This window comes from Pundamilia nyererei, unplaced genomic scaffold (assembly GCF_000239375.1).
Source record: "Pundamilia nyererei isolate P.nyererei 1_Seehausen unplaced genomic scaffold, PunNye1.0 scaffold00042, whole genome shotgun sequence".
Classification (NCBI taxonomy): domain Eukaryota; kingdom Metazoa; phylum Chordata; class Actinopteri; order Cichliformes; family Cichlidae; genus Pundamilia; species Pundamilia nyererei.
This window is the reverse complement of record NW_005187443.1, coordinates 2,501,552-2,518,348: the sequence shown is the minus strand read 5'-3', so window position 1 is coordinate 2,518,348 and position 16,797 is coordinate 2,501,552. Positions and strand designations below refer to the sequence as shown.

General features: G+C 39.0%; 1 protein-coding gene across 3 annotated transcripts; it reads right to left on the bottom strand.

Annotated features, from left to right (window-relative positions):
• Window positions 1-7,430: 7,430 nt before the first annotated feature.
• LOC102216118 (rac GTPase-activating protein 1-like) lies at window positions 7,431-15,450 on the bottom strand. 3 transcript variants are annotated; one of them, XM_013910362.1, is made up of 17 exons: window positions 15,416-15,450; window positions 14,811-14,919; window positions 13,605-13,807; window positions 13,252-13,406; window positions 12,913-12,982; window positions 12,712-12,765; window positions 12,478-12,555; window positions 12,238-12,355; window positions 11,940-12,088; window positions 11,661-11,825; window positions 11,465-11,560; window positions 11,078-11,276; window positions 10,783-10,888; window positions 10,490-10,622; window positions 10,190-10,298; window positions 9,863-9,971; window positions 7,431-8,906 (listed from the first exon to the last, which is right to left on the bottom strand). In XM_013910362.1, exons 2-17 carry the CDS (start codon window positions 14,893-14,895, stop codon window positions 8,831-8,833), a joined length of 1,905 nt encoding a protein of 634 aa, XP_013765816.1. In that variant the 5' UTR covers window positions 14,896-14,919; window positions 15,416-15,450; the 3' UTR covers window positions 7,431-8,830. The 3 variants fall into 3 exon arrangements, with proteins under 3 accessions (XP_013765816.1, XP_005731374.1, XP_013765817.1); XM_005731317.2 differs by having other exon boundaries at window positions 15,255-15,440; XM_013910363.1 differs by having other exon boundaries at window positions 14,811-14,904; window positions 15,255-15,440.
• Between the last annotated feature and the right edge of the window lie 1,347 nt (window positions 15,451-16,797).

The following is a 16,797-nucleotide window of genomic DNA, read 5'->3' as shown; positions in this document are numbered from 1 at the left end:
CATGACACACTGTTCTGGTTGCAGAGACTTTTGCCGTTCAGTCATTTGGTCAGCTTCTCCTTCTGGACTGTGATCCAAACTAAGACTTTATCAACAAATACCCACATATCTCAGCAATGAAATTGGGAATGGAAAGCCAAGGGCCATGGGGAAGAGTCATAATGATTTGACTGATCACCTACTTCTCATCTACTGGAACCATCAGCGAAAAGAAGAATAAAAAGACACACATCACGCAAGAATGATCTTGATCAAAAGAATTCAACAGATTTATTGAGCACATTTACTTATACTCCCCTACAGCACAAATCCTTTTAATTTGAGTACTCAATATACTTTCTCCAAGTTCCAGCCTCAAGCCAAGATGTCATTTTCATTTTATTATTGAAATGTTGCCATTTATATCACTGATGGAACAGATTTAATATTTCACAGTTTTGAAAAGCTCTAAAAATACAAAATTAGTTTTATACTGTTTTGCCCGACACTAATACAGCTATAATGCTGCAGCCTTAAGGGATTTTTGTTTTCCTTCTGCAATCACTTGCATGCAATTCTTAAAAGTATGCTTGCATGCAAATCCAGACATATCTTCATTACTGCATTCAAAGCTAGTTGTGTTCAAAAGACTCCTTCATGGCTTTAAACGGAAGACAACTGACTTACCTCTGAATAAATAATGTGTGACTGTAGCAGAGTAATGCAGTAGTATTACTGCTCTATATAAATATACAATATCAAACCGAAACCAGCACTTTTTGCAACAAAAAAATGTCTTCAATGAAAAAAATCTTGTCCTGTCACTGAGGTAAACACACTCGCTACATAAGTCAACAATTTGAAGAGGGTGCGCATGCTTCATAGTGGGTAGTAGAAAGAGGGAATATAGACTTTGCCCATCCTATTGTTATAATCTGTCTGCAATGCGATGGCAAGATTCAGGCAAAAGTTTTTGCAGAGCAGCATGCAGTATCACCTGGCATTAAGAACCCAGCCTTGATATCCTTCAGCAGCTTTGTCACCAAATACACCTCCATCCATCGCATGTACAGTTAAAATAAAGAAAAGATGAAAAGGGTATGGAAAAGAAAAAAAATTGAACTGGTGCTTTTATTCCCAAAGACTTGATTGCCAATTGAAAAGCAACAGATGTTTGCCCATGTGAGAAACCAACTGATGGGTTGCATTCTCAATGGCAGTGATTTCCATGTAAACACATGAAACTCTTTGAGAGAAGAGATGGAGCACAGAAGTGTTTTGTTCATTGTGTTTCAACACCCAGTGTTAGGCTGCACAGCTGACAGACAGTGTAGCTGGTGTTTCACGGTCATTCTCTTTGAACGTACAGTATACAGTTTCCTAACAACACCAGGTGAATATGGAAAACTTTTTTTTTAAAAATCACAAACAGCACTAAATAATGGATAGAAAGATAAATTTCCCATGAGACATATTTTACCTAAGTCCTTTACACAGAGAAGAAGAAGCCTGTTATAATGTAATAGTAAAATGAAATAAAGCTGTGGCAACAGTAACAGCTCTTGGAAATTAGGGACTGTGAAATGAAATTAAATACGTGCTAACATATTACTACAAGCTGAAACTAAATCGAAGATGCATTTCATAGATATGTTTTAATTAAAAGGAATTGTGCATTTGTTGAGTGTTACAACATAGAATAGTCTGTGTAAAACACACACACAGGAAATCCCACAAAAACCTGACAATAGACAACTGTCTGTTGAATATGCAGCTTTAAAGAATTTTCAATCATTTTTCCACCCAAAGTTTATTTTGTTTAAAAGGAGAAGGCAGCTTCTGACCAATCAGCATCTTCAGAGCTACCAGAGTCAGGGCACCTGGCTATCGTAGTGAGTTTATAGCAGGGGTGTCAAACTCAAATACACAGTGGGTCAAAATTCAAAACTGGAACAAAGTCGCGGGCTAACATTAATATTTATTGAAAAAAAATTTTTTCCTCCAGATATAAGAATGAATCTTTTCTTATGGACTCAAATAAGTTTTGCTGGAAAACTGAATATGGAACAAGCAACGCTTTATACTAAACAATATATATATTAGCTGTATAATACCAGTAAGCCAGCTCTAATAGTAATTTGGTATGACTTCGCGGGCCAAATGTAATTAGGCTGCGGGCCAAATTTGGCCCACGGGCCAGAGTTTGACACCTATGGTCTATAGGTTGTATGATCTATTCTATACTGTTTAAATAACTGTATAAAACAAACTACGCACTGACTTGTATACAGTATGTTTTACATCATTAAAATGCTGAAAATTCGAAACCATTATTGGCACTAACAGGCCTTAAAGAGTGTGTGACTCACCCATGCAACATCCACAGTAATATCCACAGACTAACCAGTTAACAAGCTAACAAGCACTGACTTTACTGTCTGTCTCTCTATAAGCCCCGAGGCTCCAAAGCAGTCTGTTTGGTATTCTTTGTCATACATGCTGCAGTTTGGGATGAACAAGCTAGTATCAGCACCAATGGAGATAAGTTGAGTGTACAGTTTTGTACGGGTTTGTACTACTGAACTGCCTCAGCAGCAAGAAAATACAGGGAGCCAAAGAGGAAAACACGATTACATTAGACACAACCTGTTCTCCTGTTAAAGTCTGTGATGTCTCCGATTTTAATTGCTGACAGTTAATTTTTTAACGGTAAAAAAACTAAGTAGGCGTTAGACAGGTAACACTTTTGTAAGTAAAAGCATATCTGGTGTCCTATTGTACAAACTTAGTTCATATCAAACCTCCAGGTATACCAGTGGAAAAGATGTGGCTGAGTATAGCATTATCCATGTTGTCATCTGACCATGACTAATCATAGCACTATTATATTTTGTCTTTCAAAATGTGGAAATGCTATCTCAGTGTTTTTAAGCTTACATAACAAAGATTGCACATTTGACTGGCATAACCTTCTACCCAAAATGTAGTGGTATGCAAAAACTTGTGTCATCATATGCAGGATCAGCCACCGCCTGTCAACCTCAGGGCGAAGCTGTAACAAGGTACATGTGAATTACACATGTGATGGGGCTCCTACATACACTGACGCCTGTTAAGCTTACATTTATGTATGAACTCTGATCCAGCCAATTTAATTTTCCCCAGAGGTGAAATGCTTGGGAGGAAAATGCTAATATATGTCACCTGAGTAGACTGCCACTGTCAAAGCAATACTTTATCATTTCAAATTAAAGCTTGAGTGCTGCAAATGATACAAATACTGACAATGCTGTACCACTCCCATATCCTCCTAACAACCACATGGGAGTCCTACATGATAGAGATGTGGAGATGGGTGAAATTAATGGGTGTGTTCAGACAGAGCAGCACTGCTTCGTGACATGCAAGTGGATTACAGGAGGCAACAGTGCATTCTAGTGGCCAAGAGGAACATAAGTTGCATTGGGTTGTAGTTAGTGCCAGAATTTTGGGGAAAAGATGCTTTTCGAATGACTAGAACAGTGATCCAATGTCTTTGTATTTTTGATATTACATGTTTACAGGTTTCCTTTTTAATCAAAAAATCATACCGTCATGCTGCTAAGGCTTAACTTTAACTAACCTGGCAAAACCAATTGGTGATTGGTAGTGCTCTCACTCATGACTAGAGTGAGAGCACTACCAGAAAAATAAATAAAAGATGATTTTGGGCTGTGTGGCTTTGAAAGATACAAGTATATCATACGGTATTTATAGCTGTGTCCATCCATGCAGAAAAAAACAATCCCAAAATCAGAGGCAGAGGCACACACACTGCACACATGGTCACTGCACACATTCACTAGCAAACACTGAGCCTTTCATGCATACCGCCGTCTCCCAATATTCCATATCATGCACCTGTGCACACACACTTTCACATTCAGTTAAATGTATTCAGATGCACTGGTGCAGGAGGGCACGCAGAAGGATCCAGCAGCACACGTACAGTTATTTTAGTGTGTGTTTGCACACAGAGCTGGTTTTTGAAAAACAATACATTTATCGTGGAAACAATAGAAACAGAAGTCATAGGTGTGCAGGTGTGTGTGTCTGGATGTATCCACTAGTGCTTACACTGTCATTCAGCTGGCAGGAACCACATATATCAACGTAGCAGGTATTTGAGGGACTGCTTTTAGCCAGCATACTAAACAGATGCCTCAGTATATTTAATATTATTTAGCGTAAAATGTTTCTCAGGGTTTTCAAAGCACTCTTGGCAACCAGCTCTATTTTTTGCAAACCATCGCCTACAATTTGGTTAGTGTGCAATGCCGACTTCAAATACAGAGTGTGCGTATATCATGTGCAACTTTGTCTACCATAAAATCGGTCAGGATGACCGACAATTCGTCTTCTGCGAAAGAAACGAGCCTGATGTGACATGTTGTTTCTCATTAGTGGCGTGCAGCTCACTCCTTTCCCTCTTAAAACAAATATTCTGCCTTGAACATGTGCGTGACAGCTGGAGATGAGTACTCAGTTAAGTGGAAGAAAATAAATCAAAGCACAGTTGCCATCTTTTCGTGATGATTTGTCTAATTCTTGTGCGTCCACGCAGGGGAGGGGAGGAGAAGAGATGGAGAGGTAGCAAGGGAATGAGGAAGAAGAGGTGGTGTGTGTGCGTGTGGCATGGAGATTTGTGAGAATGTAAGGTGGAAAAGATGGGCACAGAGCGAGTCAGAGAGACAGAGACAGAGAGAAAGTGTGTGTTTGGACCAGCTGCACAGCAAATCTGTTTATTCTGCACAATTTGGCATCAAACACAACAGACTGCTGAGTGCTTGCTACTGCTTGTGGTGCCCCATTAAAATGGAATTTATTGCTGCCTTAAGAGCAAGCCCGAATTACACATTTTTCCCTCTCTGCTCCGTTCTTCTTTCTCTCTCATTTGCACTTTTTTTCTCCGGCTGTGGTGATGGCAGTGCCTCCAATTCTTGCACCACCTGTCAGACAAGTCAGAACGGCTCATTACAGACCCAAACAGGCAGGTATTGTAGGCATGCCCACCCATAAGTCAGCCATCACCACCATCTCCACTGTCACCTGAGTGAGTAGCACTGAGACATCACTGGAAAGAACCTGGAGTTTTCATGAATGCCATGATAATATTGCGGCATGCAAATGCTATATAATACTTGTGTTTCATTTTCCAGCACGTCTCCCGCTTATTTCGTTGAAAAATGTCATCAAAACGCGCAGGCCGGCTTATAATAATCAAATATTTGGTTGAACATCAGTCTGCGAACGTTTCCATTAACACTTGTAACCAGAACTTCTGCGGCAAAGCGAGCACGAACTCTGTGCCCACATCACGCAACATAAATCTCCTCAACCAATGATAAATTCATATTTAATGACCATTGCCATCGTCTGGGAAGGAGGTGCATTCTTTCATTATTGCCTCTTTCCCCTGCTGCTTGGTTGAGATAATTGATTTCTCTGTGGTAACAAGGTATCGACCACAAATGGTAGCCAGCTAAGACAGCGGTTCGATTCAAAGGAGGGGTGGAGAGGGAGTGGAGTTTAAAAAAAAGAGAGAACAAGGGATGGAGCTGAAGACGAGAGCGCAAGAGTTCTGAAAGTCAAAAAGCCACACAATTATTTGCAGTTAAGCAAACACGGGTGGGTGTAAATTGGACAATGATTCTTGTCCTGTGTTCAGGCTTTTTAAAGGCAGAACATAGTTTGGTATTTCAGCTGTTCGCAGTGCTGTGCATTTAATCCGCCAAATGGAAAGCATATTGATCACACAATCTGTCACATAATTCATTGAAAAGAGTGTCAAAAACAAATCTGGAGGACCACTTTTCAAGCACATGCTTAGCCTGCTAAAGAAGCAGTTTATTGGCCCCGTTTACGAATATGCACGACCGTACCTTTGCTCGGCAAAAAACCTGAATTAACAGCTGGTTCAGCCCAGCTCCTTTTCTTGATATGATTTTAAAAGTATACCTCAATGATGCCTTGCCTAATTCACAAACAGGTTTTCCACTCTGAAGATCAAGTTCTCAAAACACAGAATTAACGTGTACAGAGCATTTCTCTGGTGCTTTACTTGACTTTTTTTCCTTCAGAGATGTATTGATTAGATGCGTTATTAGATGTTCGGATTTGACAGTCATCCATTTCTTTGACATCAGCCTGACCTTAAGCAGACAATGGTGTAGACGGCGTGTACATGCCACACGGCCGAAAGGTTGACACGTACACTTTATTTTCACTCAATAATGGCAATAAGTAAACCTTGTGAATTGGGTAATTTATTGATTACATTCAGTTTCCAGAGACGGTGGTGGTAGTATTGTTGTTCCCTTTGCCATCACTGCCTGCAATTCACTGTATAAATAGAGGAATTAAACAGTGTTGTTGTTATGTGTTTACCAGCTTACACTGTAATTTATTTAAGAGCTCTTAATTGGACTACTTACTCATTTGGCCCTCGCTGGTCCCATAGCAGAACGGAGCTCTATCACTGCACACTGGGGCATGCTGGAATATGGAGCTACAGAGACCCACTGCACACAGCCAGCTGTTTGATGTCTGCAACCGTCGAGCGTATGCTGCACCGTACAGCATAAATAAACACACAATCCCCCGATGAGAGGACAGATCGACACACAGGAGACCTTATTTCAGGCTAATGAACTATTAATGCTGATTTGAAATTCAAACATTTTTGGAGGGTCTTTTTTTTTTTGCAGTCATTCGAGGCTCGCTGTGTGTGAGACAGAGAATGAAAGGAAGAGAGAACAAACCAATTTGGATGAACTATGCGCACACTATTTTCACACGCACGCACGCACACACTCGACACAGCTGGGCTTAGATCTCTGAGGGGCTGATGCGTTGCTGAAGCTCTGTATTAAATGAGGCCATAGAAAATCTATGTCAATGGGTTCAGCCTGGCTTAGCACTCTCCACAGCAACTGTTAATGGAATAACTATAAGATGTATAAATGATCACTGCTTTAATTCATAATAATGTTGGACCTCATCGCCTGCCCATTCAGCCCAACAGATTATGGAAATAGCTGTAATGACTATTGGAACAATGAGCCAAATTGCATTATCATTCAGTGCCACGTCAGCTTTGGAATAGCTGGTACGGTGCTTTTGCCCTTTCACTGAAGATCTTCAATAGCAATGGCCAGCATTCAATTTACACCAGGAAAAATTAAGCATTAAACATGAAAGGTTTTAGGCTGTGCATTAATAACCTGCTGATTTAATAGGGTAATACTAATCCATGTTCAAGTATAAGAGGGTTTTGTTTAGACTGAATTACCAGTAACAAAATCATATCCTACACGTCTGGTCTTACATGCTCTACAGTCTTCTTTCAGCCGAGTTCCTCAACCCACATGTCTAACCTCTTGCACAAATACCACCTACCAACACAAAAGAAACACTCTTTGCGTTTTATTTTTAGTTCAGGCATTGACTTCCACGTTATATGAGCAAAGACAAAGGGATAAATGTTAAGATTCACAGGCTCTCTGATGAATGACAATCGTTTACACGTTATTTCATTAGAGAAAAAGAACCACATGAAGGAATACATGTACAAGGATGTATCAAATATGCATAAAATAATGCAGTATTACAGGATTCTTACAACCACAAACAGCAGGATGTAGTTTTCATAAGTCAAAATGTTTCAGTTTTTATCCAAATGAATATCCCCAAATGCCTTTATTTGAACCGGTACCATCACACAGAGATTTGCTACAGGTGATGATGAGAGCAGAAGACTGACTTTTCTTATCGTTAGTCTAATGGTGCAAGAAAACTACAAATACTTCACTGTGCATACATGCAAATGAGTTTTCACAGTAATACATTAAAACAGCTGAAGCTTTATTTTGTTATGACCGCATAAATGTGAGTCACAGATCTCTTGACTTAACCATCCCACATTAGTAGAGTAACTTCTAAATATCTGCTGATATATTAAATGAAAGGAGTGCCAGGATTTCTGACTGATTACGTACATAGTATACAGTATGGTGTCTTTATAGGTTACGATTGCATATGGAAAGTGGTGCAACAGCAGCCTCTAGTGGTAAATGTTACCATGTAGAAAATACACTTTGGTTTTTACAGTGTGCAAAAAGCATTCTAATTTCCCAGCGGGTATCAGTGTTTACACAGAATATATTTTTTAAGTAGTTGAAAGTTTTTCTCAAAAAAATGCCATGATTGGTAAAGATCAGAGCGTGTCAACATGAATATATAAAACAAAACATAAAATCATTAAAACAAATGTTTAAATGATACGGCAACCAATGCTCTCAACAAGCCAATATTAGTGATTCTCACCTCTTTGTTCATTCTAGCTCTGTGTGCTTTTCATGTGTGCTGATGCATACCAATGACTTTCTTATGGTCTATGATGCATCCATGTAACTGTGGTTACAACCACATGTTCAGGGAGGGGGGGCAGCATTGAAAACAGCATTAAACATCACATGAAGTAGGAAATCTCAATCCCTAAATTAGTGTGAGTATGGTTGCTCGGTCATTAAAAACTCTTATAATCAGAGACGGAGCCGATAATAAAACATTAGTGATTAAAGATACAAAAAAACAAAAACAAATCCTACATTCTCTCATCTTTTAAAAAGAACAAAAATCTTGTTAGAAAGCTTTCTTAAAAAATATCTTCAGTAATTAAATTGGTAAAGTTATTGTGCTAAATTTGCATAGTCATATTCCAACATGATTATATAAATATACATATATATTCATTTACTGCAGTAAGTAACCTAGAAGCATAATGTAGTGAGGGGTTTTTCTTTCGTTACCATTACTTCAGCTGGGGGGAAGCAAAGAAGCTTCCCTGGCGATTACAGGCAGATGTCGCTTTGCTCTTGCTCCCAAATCTAAGGATGAAGAGGTCGGGGTTGCAGGGAGCACACAGAATTACAAGGTTAGTAAAAGTCATTTCAGACAAACAACTGAATCACTATTAAGATTATTGTTTTCAGGGAAAACCAGGAATCAATTCCTTATATGTGGACAACTGAGTTAACTTAATTTGATTATTGACTGCTCTCTATGCAGGCAGTCATGTTACCTACACGTGGCTTTTAGCGCCCTGAAAAACTTTCACAATCCAACATTTTCCAATTCTCTCTACCTAAAATATTGAGAGACAAATTTCTGCATATCCAATCTGAAGCCTTTAGTTAATATCATAAATGCATAGGAATATCCACAAGATGTTTTATTTCCCGCTGATTAAATGACAAGAACAGCAATGGATCTGCTCTAGTCCAGAGTCTCAGTAAGTACTGCTAGTGGCACAGCATGTTGTCGTACTTTTTACAATGTGACAAATTGAAATGTGTCATGTCTCTTGGAACCTATGAGGGAAGAAACGGCTTCACTTTTTTTAGACAAGTATGTGGATTTTGAATGCTGAAGTTCCAAAATCCTGAAGTCTCTACATGATGTTGCTCACAGGATGAGATGTGAGGTCAAATATGTCCAATATTCTGTCGTTTTGCCAGTTGATGCATCATATACAGTACCAAATAAATTATAGCCAGAATCTTTTTATTTATGTATTTTCTTGATTGCTTATCCACCTCAGGGTCTTTGTAATAGTATACAGAAAAATAAACTGGAAATGTAAAATTTGTCTGTCTTTAGCTCAGAATTAAAGTGTGTGTTTTGGAACTTCCTGAAGCTTGTTATGTTAAGGGCAGAGATGTGAAAAAACTAAACCATCAGATGTAAATTTGACTGATTTAAACTGATAACATTTCAGTCTGGATAAGATGTATGTTCGATCTTGTTTACTGTGAAAAGAATTGGAAAAAGAGAGTGAACTCACAAGGTGGTACTGGAGAGGGTGTGCTTCATGCGCTGAGACAGTGAACTGGAGGAAGGTGTTTTGGCCATCATCTGGTGCTCTGGAGTAGTTACTGGCCCCAGTATGCTCACTACAGATAAACCCATAAATCAACAGAACCTCAATTTAACAAGACAATATTATCAAATCTGTTGAGTATAAATGCTGAAAAAAAGGATTAAGGTTGGTTGATTTGATTCGATTTTTATCGTATGCCCATTTGCTCCACCAGTTCTAAAATCTAATCAAACCCACTTTTATCGGGGTATTCATTTTAGAGGAGCCTTAATGTACCTTTCATTGATTTACCTTTGTGGTTTGGAGTGTCAGTGTTGTGAGCATTGTCAATGCTTGCATTATCTGGATAAGCAAACTGGCTCCAATAGCTGTCTGGAATACTGAGCAAGCGCTCTATAACCTAAGAAGACAGGAAATAAATCCATTATTTATAGTCGAACACACTGAAGGACAAACACTGATCACTGAGGTACAACCATATACACCCACACACACGCACACACACACACTATGTGCTACTTTATAAGACATGCATTAGAGTTCTAAACATAATGCCTATTCTGAGAAGCCAGTCCTTATTCTTCACTTTACCCTTGGTTGCCTGTTGGTGTCGTGCAGGATGGTCATAGGGTCTGGGTTAGGAACAGCATGACCTACAAGGGTGGGGCCAAACACCCTGGCCAGGTTATTTACATCCATCTTGGTGTCCACACTTCGAGACACCCTGATAATAGAAAGAAATTCAGTCTTCTTGAGCTGACCTTATAATGCAGATTCAAGATATTTCATAATTACAAACTGTAAATCTTGTGTGTTAAGCAGAGTAAATTAAAAAATAAGATAAAAGGATTCTTAACACGACTAAAGAAAGGAATGAAAATTACTTCTGCAGATGGATCATCACACATGCCAGTGTGTCTCGGTTTGGTTGAGGCAGCTCACTCATCGTCTGATACAACATAGCAAGACTGTTGTCATCATCCTGGATTTCTACAACATCCAAAAAAATAAATTAATAAATAATAAGTACATAAGATATTTTATATTCATGGATACTCTTCCCTCTATCCCAGGCAGGAAATTCAACCACTCAGTGCAAATTCAGTTCTCTTAAAATAAAAGCGTCAAACATTCAAACACATACGAATTCCTGCAGGTCCTGCAGTCTCACAAACTCACCCGCTGCTTCCATGAAGGCTTTGTTGAGGTGGAAGGTGAGCAGTGGCTCTGGAAGGTTTCTGAGGAAGTCTTTGAGGACGCCTGCAATGACATTGATGTCTTCGACTTTGTTAAGAGGAGGTAGAGTCTTTCCTCTAATGAGCTTTTCCTTCAGCTCTTTCACCACACGCTCATGGCCAGAGACTCTGTACAGGCCAACCTGGGGTAAGGAGGAAAAAAGAAACTAGAGCTCAGCTCTCACTGTCCAGCCTTACTGTGACTCTGCTTTACTTTGAAGTAAAATACCTAATTAGATGGAAACAATCTACTGTAATCACTTAACGGAAAGGATTGAACTGTTAACATGCAAACAACAAGTAAACAGGGCTTCAATAATGCCTTTCCCACCTCATGTAGGCCTCTTTTTTCAATCTCCTTAATGCAGTAGATAACCAAAGCAGGGATCATTGGAGCAGTGAGTGGAGCAAAGTCAGCCAGAGTAGACTACACAAGAATTATATCAATTAATTACTATGTAGGTGTGAAAAACAAATCATGCAAAATATATGGAATAGAAGCGATGAGACCAATAAGAACAATGTACCTCTGTGTTCTTGACAGGAGTATTAAGAGCAGTAGGATTACAGGGCATGGGACACAGGTCACGACACTCAGGATGGGCCACAGCCCTGCAATCCTGGCAGCGAAGATACAGCTTGCCAAACTTTGTTCTTCTTCCACATGACACACAAAACTCTGACCGGATCACCTTAGTGATAGAGGGAACACAACTCAATTAAACAGGCCGGTAGGGATTAAGAAGATAGAAATATAATCTCAGTTATTTACAGTGAATTCATTTTAGTCAAGAATTTAGCCGTACTGTTTTGGAGATGAAGTGATGTTTCTTTCCTCCTTCATTAGTTTTGGGAGTCTGGAGTTGGGCTGGAAATTCTGAGACAGGTGTTCTGGGAGCCTCGCTGACAGTTTCAGAGTTGTCAGTAGTCGGTGTATCAATCCAAGATGGAGCAACTGCACATGTAAATCAAACCCCAAAACACTGAAGAAACTCACCAGTCCAAATCACTTATTTCAAGCGTACATTGGTTGTTTGGTATGATCATGTTGCTTTCAAGTGTGTTCGTAAGAGGCTATAAATAAAAGATGAAGAAAATTCTTACCGCTCTTCTTTCTGCTGCGCGTCCAGTAGGGCACGGTCTCAATGGTGGAGACAGCCTCAACAGCGCCACCATTTACAGGTACAGTGATGGTTGTTTTGGCCACAATGGATTCATTCATCTGAAGTGTAAGGAAGGAGATATTTCATACTAATTCATAGATACAATCACCTAAACTTAGGCTTTCAGATCCAGACTTTTTTAATGTTATTTAGCACATCCAGCTGCAGAGGTCAGTATTACCCTATCTGATGGGTATCCAGTAGAGTGAGGCTTCTTCACTGCCTGCAAGTGACCTTCTGAAGGTTTTCTGGAGGAACGCTGTGGATTGAAATTGAATTTTCAGAACCAAAGTAAATATCAAGAGACATTTGATGTCCCTTCTGACACTGAAACATGTCAAGATGACAGAAAATAAAAAAAATCAATGCAAGAAAAGATTCATGTGTGCAAAATGTGATTTAAGGCATGACTCACTCGTTTCTGTCGTCTGCGCAATCTAACATTCTTCATCACAGATGAATCCCAGTCCTGCAGAAAACCACAGCATTTTACATTCACTTGGCCAATTTACTATCGATGTTTCTCAAAAACAAAAAAAATAAAAAAAAAACAACTATGCTGTCACACCATTTGATCAGCAGTTCTCATAAGATAAACCTTTAAGGATCATTTTACCAAAGAGTCATCCGTATGGTCGTAGCTGATGTCTGACACCAAAGAAGCTGATTCATCAATAGTAGTCAGTCTGTAAGACAGATCAAGTTAGTTGTCTGTGTATATGCCAAGTTTAAGAATAACACGGTTTTAATCACGCATATGAAATTCTCTCCCTTAAAATGTTCATGCATATGTGCTAACCTGCTACATGCAATAAAAGTTTAGCTTGTCTTTGCTCAGAGTATAGCCATTTCTTCTCAGCTTGTTTTTGTCCCTCTCCCATGCAAAGAAAAAAAGGAGAAGAAGAAGAAGAAGAAGAAGAAGAAGAAGAAAGAAACAGAAGTGTTTCCTTCTGACCTTCGGCTGGAGTTGAGGTTGCTATTTGCAGCTTGTGCTGCCTGGGAGTGGGCACTGAGGAAGGCCAGGGCTGAACGTTGTTCCTCACTGAGGAGGACGCTGCCACCGTTGTTCTCTGAAACCAGCAGCTCTCGGATCAGCTGTAGCTGCCGCTCCTTTTATACGCAAGGTTGAAAGAAACATAACTGTCAGTCAGCAACAAATTAATATTGTAATCTACACAGTGAAATGGGCATTGTCATTATCTGAATATGAATCTTTATCTATTCTTTCTCCATCTAATTTCACATCAGCAATCCTGCTGGTTACATAAAGAAAGAGTAGAAAGAAAAAAAAAACAGAGTAGCACTGACTAGCTTCTCATATACGGCCTCAGCTTTCTGCCGCCGGCGGATCTCCACGTCCACCTGGTTTCGAGCGTGTTTTAGTTTGACCTCCAAGGCTCCCCTTTCCGTCTCCGCTTTAGCCAGCATCTCCTTACTGGAAACTAACTCCTCGCCTGCCTGCAGCCATTTCTTGCGGCAATCCTCAAAGTTCACTGCCATCTGGAGGAACTCTGGAAAACAAGACAAGGGTATTGCTGTATTGCTGCTGTGCACACTATACAGTTCATTATTTTTATTACAAAATTTATGTATAAGTTCAACAAGGAAGATCTGTATCTCCTCATCTGTCCATTTTTACAGTGTTTGGCTGTTAGTCTATTTATTACATCACTTCTACTTTCCCACGCTGCAAAGCTCAATGCTAACACCATTGCTGTAGTCCAATCATCTTTCTTCAAACCAATTACCCTCAACTCTTCTTTAAATAGTACTGCTTATCTTTCATTCTCTCTTCCAGACTCCTTTGTGCAACCCACCTCCTCCCCATCCTTGCTTCATCCAAGCCTCCATCTTATCTTCAACGCCACAATCAGCATCTACACTCAAGGGGATCATGTCTTAATTCCCATCACTGCTGGGATTTTGTTCTGTTGTGATGGATCATTGGATTGTAATCGTCAAATAGCATAACTGAATTCTCTGTTACAATAAATCATGTTCAATTGCTTCTAATGATGGCTCCTAATTGAGATTTAGATCTGTTATTTATAATCTATACTATTTAGAAAGAGGACAAAAACATAAGATTGTTTGTAGTAAGTGAATAAATAAAAAATAAATGGAGATGATTGTGACTTTCTATTTATTTTACTAGACTCCAAATAGTTATTTCAATTTCTATCTGTATCATCAGGTGCGTTATCAATATTCACTAGCTTTCTATAACCCTGACTGAGTGAACCTTTAAATTACTAATGCAGAGGCTCTATAATCAGTGCTGCTTCTGTGTCCATACAATTCATCACACCCTCTAACAAGTACTCGGATGGGAGGAGCAGGTTGGTGTTAATAAGTTGGCTGAAATACATCCACCTTAGTACAGCTACCAAGTATAACACAATTCCAGAGCAGACGCGCTTAATGCTGTTACTTAATGCTTACAAACACTGCAGTTTCACTGAAAGGCTTCTACAAAGGTGACTAATACCAAAGCTACGTAAGAAATTAACTTACGTGGTTCAATGCTCTCATTCAGGCCGTCGACCTGGGCTCTGAGACTCTCAAACTGGCTGTACAGGTTCAATGCTGACAGCTCCATTGTGTCTTTCTGTAGATGTGTTAGCTGAAGATTAGTGAGACAATGTTCCTTTCACTTTAATTACACTTCACACTCTCAGTAATGAATCAAGTCAAAATGGGCAGTCACGTTAGACAAAAGGTTTATCGTATGACAAATAAATACTAAGTTTGTTTCCTTGTTGTTTAAGCACTAATATTGGCATTATCGTCAGTTTATTCAAACACTCGCAAGCGGCTAAGCTAACTCCATGCTAGGTTTATCATTACGATGAAGTCACTGGCATGCTAGCGCTAACTTTAGCAGGCTTGAGGTCAGCTGACTGTGCAGCCTATCGTTAAAGTAACCGAAAGAACACTGAAACAACAAAAACAACGTACCTATGCAATAAAGATGTTGTAACAGTGTGACGGGCAATGTAATGTAACACAATCCGATGCTAAGAGCGACGCTTATCCCCACAGTAACAACAAAGCCACACCTGCCCGATTAAGTTTACACATTCTTCTCCAAAGTTCAAAATCAGCGCCGCTTTTCTTACTCGTCTATTGAAACCGGAAGTTTGTGCGCCCTGGCACCCCCATGGAACCGGAGTTGTAACTGCACCATAAATGTGCGGCTCTTTATGTCCGATACACATATGCAGGTGTTACAATCTGTAATATCCATTATATATATCGTTAAAATACATCAAATGCAGTACATAGACACATGTTTCATATAAATATACTCTATAAATTTCTTATTTTCTTTAGCCCACATAATTAAACATTTCAGTTACATAAAACATGCAAATTTTGATTTTATGTACTGTATAGCCTATATAATAAGTATGTAGTCCAATAGGTATAAAATCCAGAAAGCTACACAACATAGGGGGGGGTTCATTTACAAACACAAGTCTAACTTAGTTTCACACCCTTATTTTCTTAGAAAACAAACAAAAAAACAAAAAAACAATCAATGCTTACATGCTTAAATTTACACAAAATGCCAGAAATCTGCAGTCATGAACACATTTTTCACCAACATCTCAAAAACTATTAAAGATTAAAGGTGAGTGGATGGAATGACCGCTATATTAAACAGTTTAAAGGTAATGTTTGAAAAGCACATGCCAACTCAGAGTGTAATGAAAGAAACAAAACCTTAAATAAACACTGCATTCTTGATGGATTTTTACTGACTTAGTGCAAGCAATCGTTGCCAGTACGATTGTTCATTATGTTATTATTACTCTATGTGTTAATGTGTTGCATCATCTGTAGGTTTCCCGTTCATTTTTAGTTGTGTTAAATACATAAATAAAAAATACAGTGAAACAATAAAACTGGGGTTTCTGACAGTATTCATCTTTGCTGAAGCTCCACATAACTGCACTGGACCACATCCACACATACAGATGTCACATTGCATATGGACAAAAATCAAGCCATGAAGTCACAGCTAAACCTCAATTCCTCTGTATCTCGTTGTAAATGTGTATAGTGAAAATACTGTAAAATGTATGCTGTTCTATCTGTAAACCTTAATAATGTGGTCTGGGTGTTCCATGAATGTTCCAAGAACCAATAAACACAAAATAGTTTGAACTGGCCCTCATCTTCCAAGATGGAGTGGCACATTCCCTCTATGTCTGATTTCCTTCCAACCTTGACCCATTCCCTCTATGTCTGGTTAAACCCTTAAAATTGTGCATTCATATCAGTGTAGCAATGTGAAGAAAATACAGGCAGAACTAAGAAGATCCAGTTTTTCTATGAAAAATTCACTATGTGTATGGAAACATTGTTATCCTTTGCAAAAAAAACAAGCTCACAAACAAAAATGCAGAAAACCTGTTCAAATTTAGTTCTTACACTGTGTGTTTTTAGTCAACAACAATCCATATACTGCCATGCCTCTGCTTCTCTTTGCAAATAA

Coding starts and splice junctions, on each gene's coding strand:
- LOC102216118 (XM_013910362.1), bottom strand. CDS start 14,895: ATGGAGCTGTCAGCATTGAACCTGTACAGCCAGTTTGAGAGTCTCAGA. Junction 12,983..13,251: donor AACCTCAACTCCAGCCGAAG/GTCAGAAGGAAA, acceptor TCTGTCTTACAG/ACTGACTACTATTGATGAAT. Junction 8,907..9,862: donor ACCCTCTCCAGTACCACCTT/GTGAGTTCACTC, acceptor CTTCATCCTTAG/ATTTGGGAGCAAGAGCAAAG.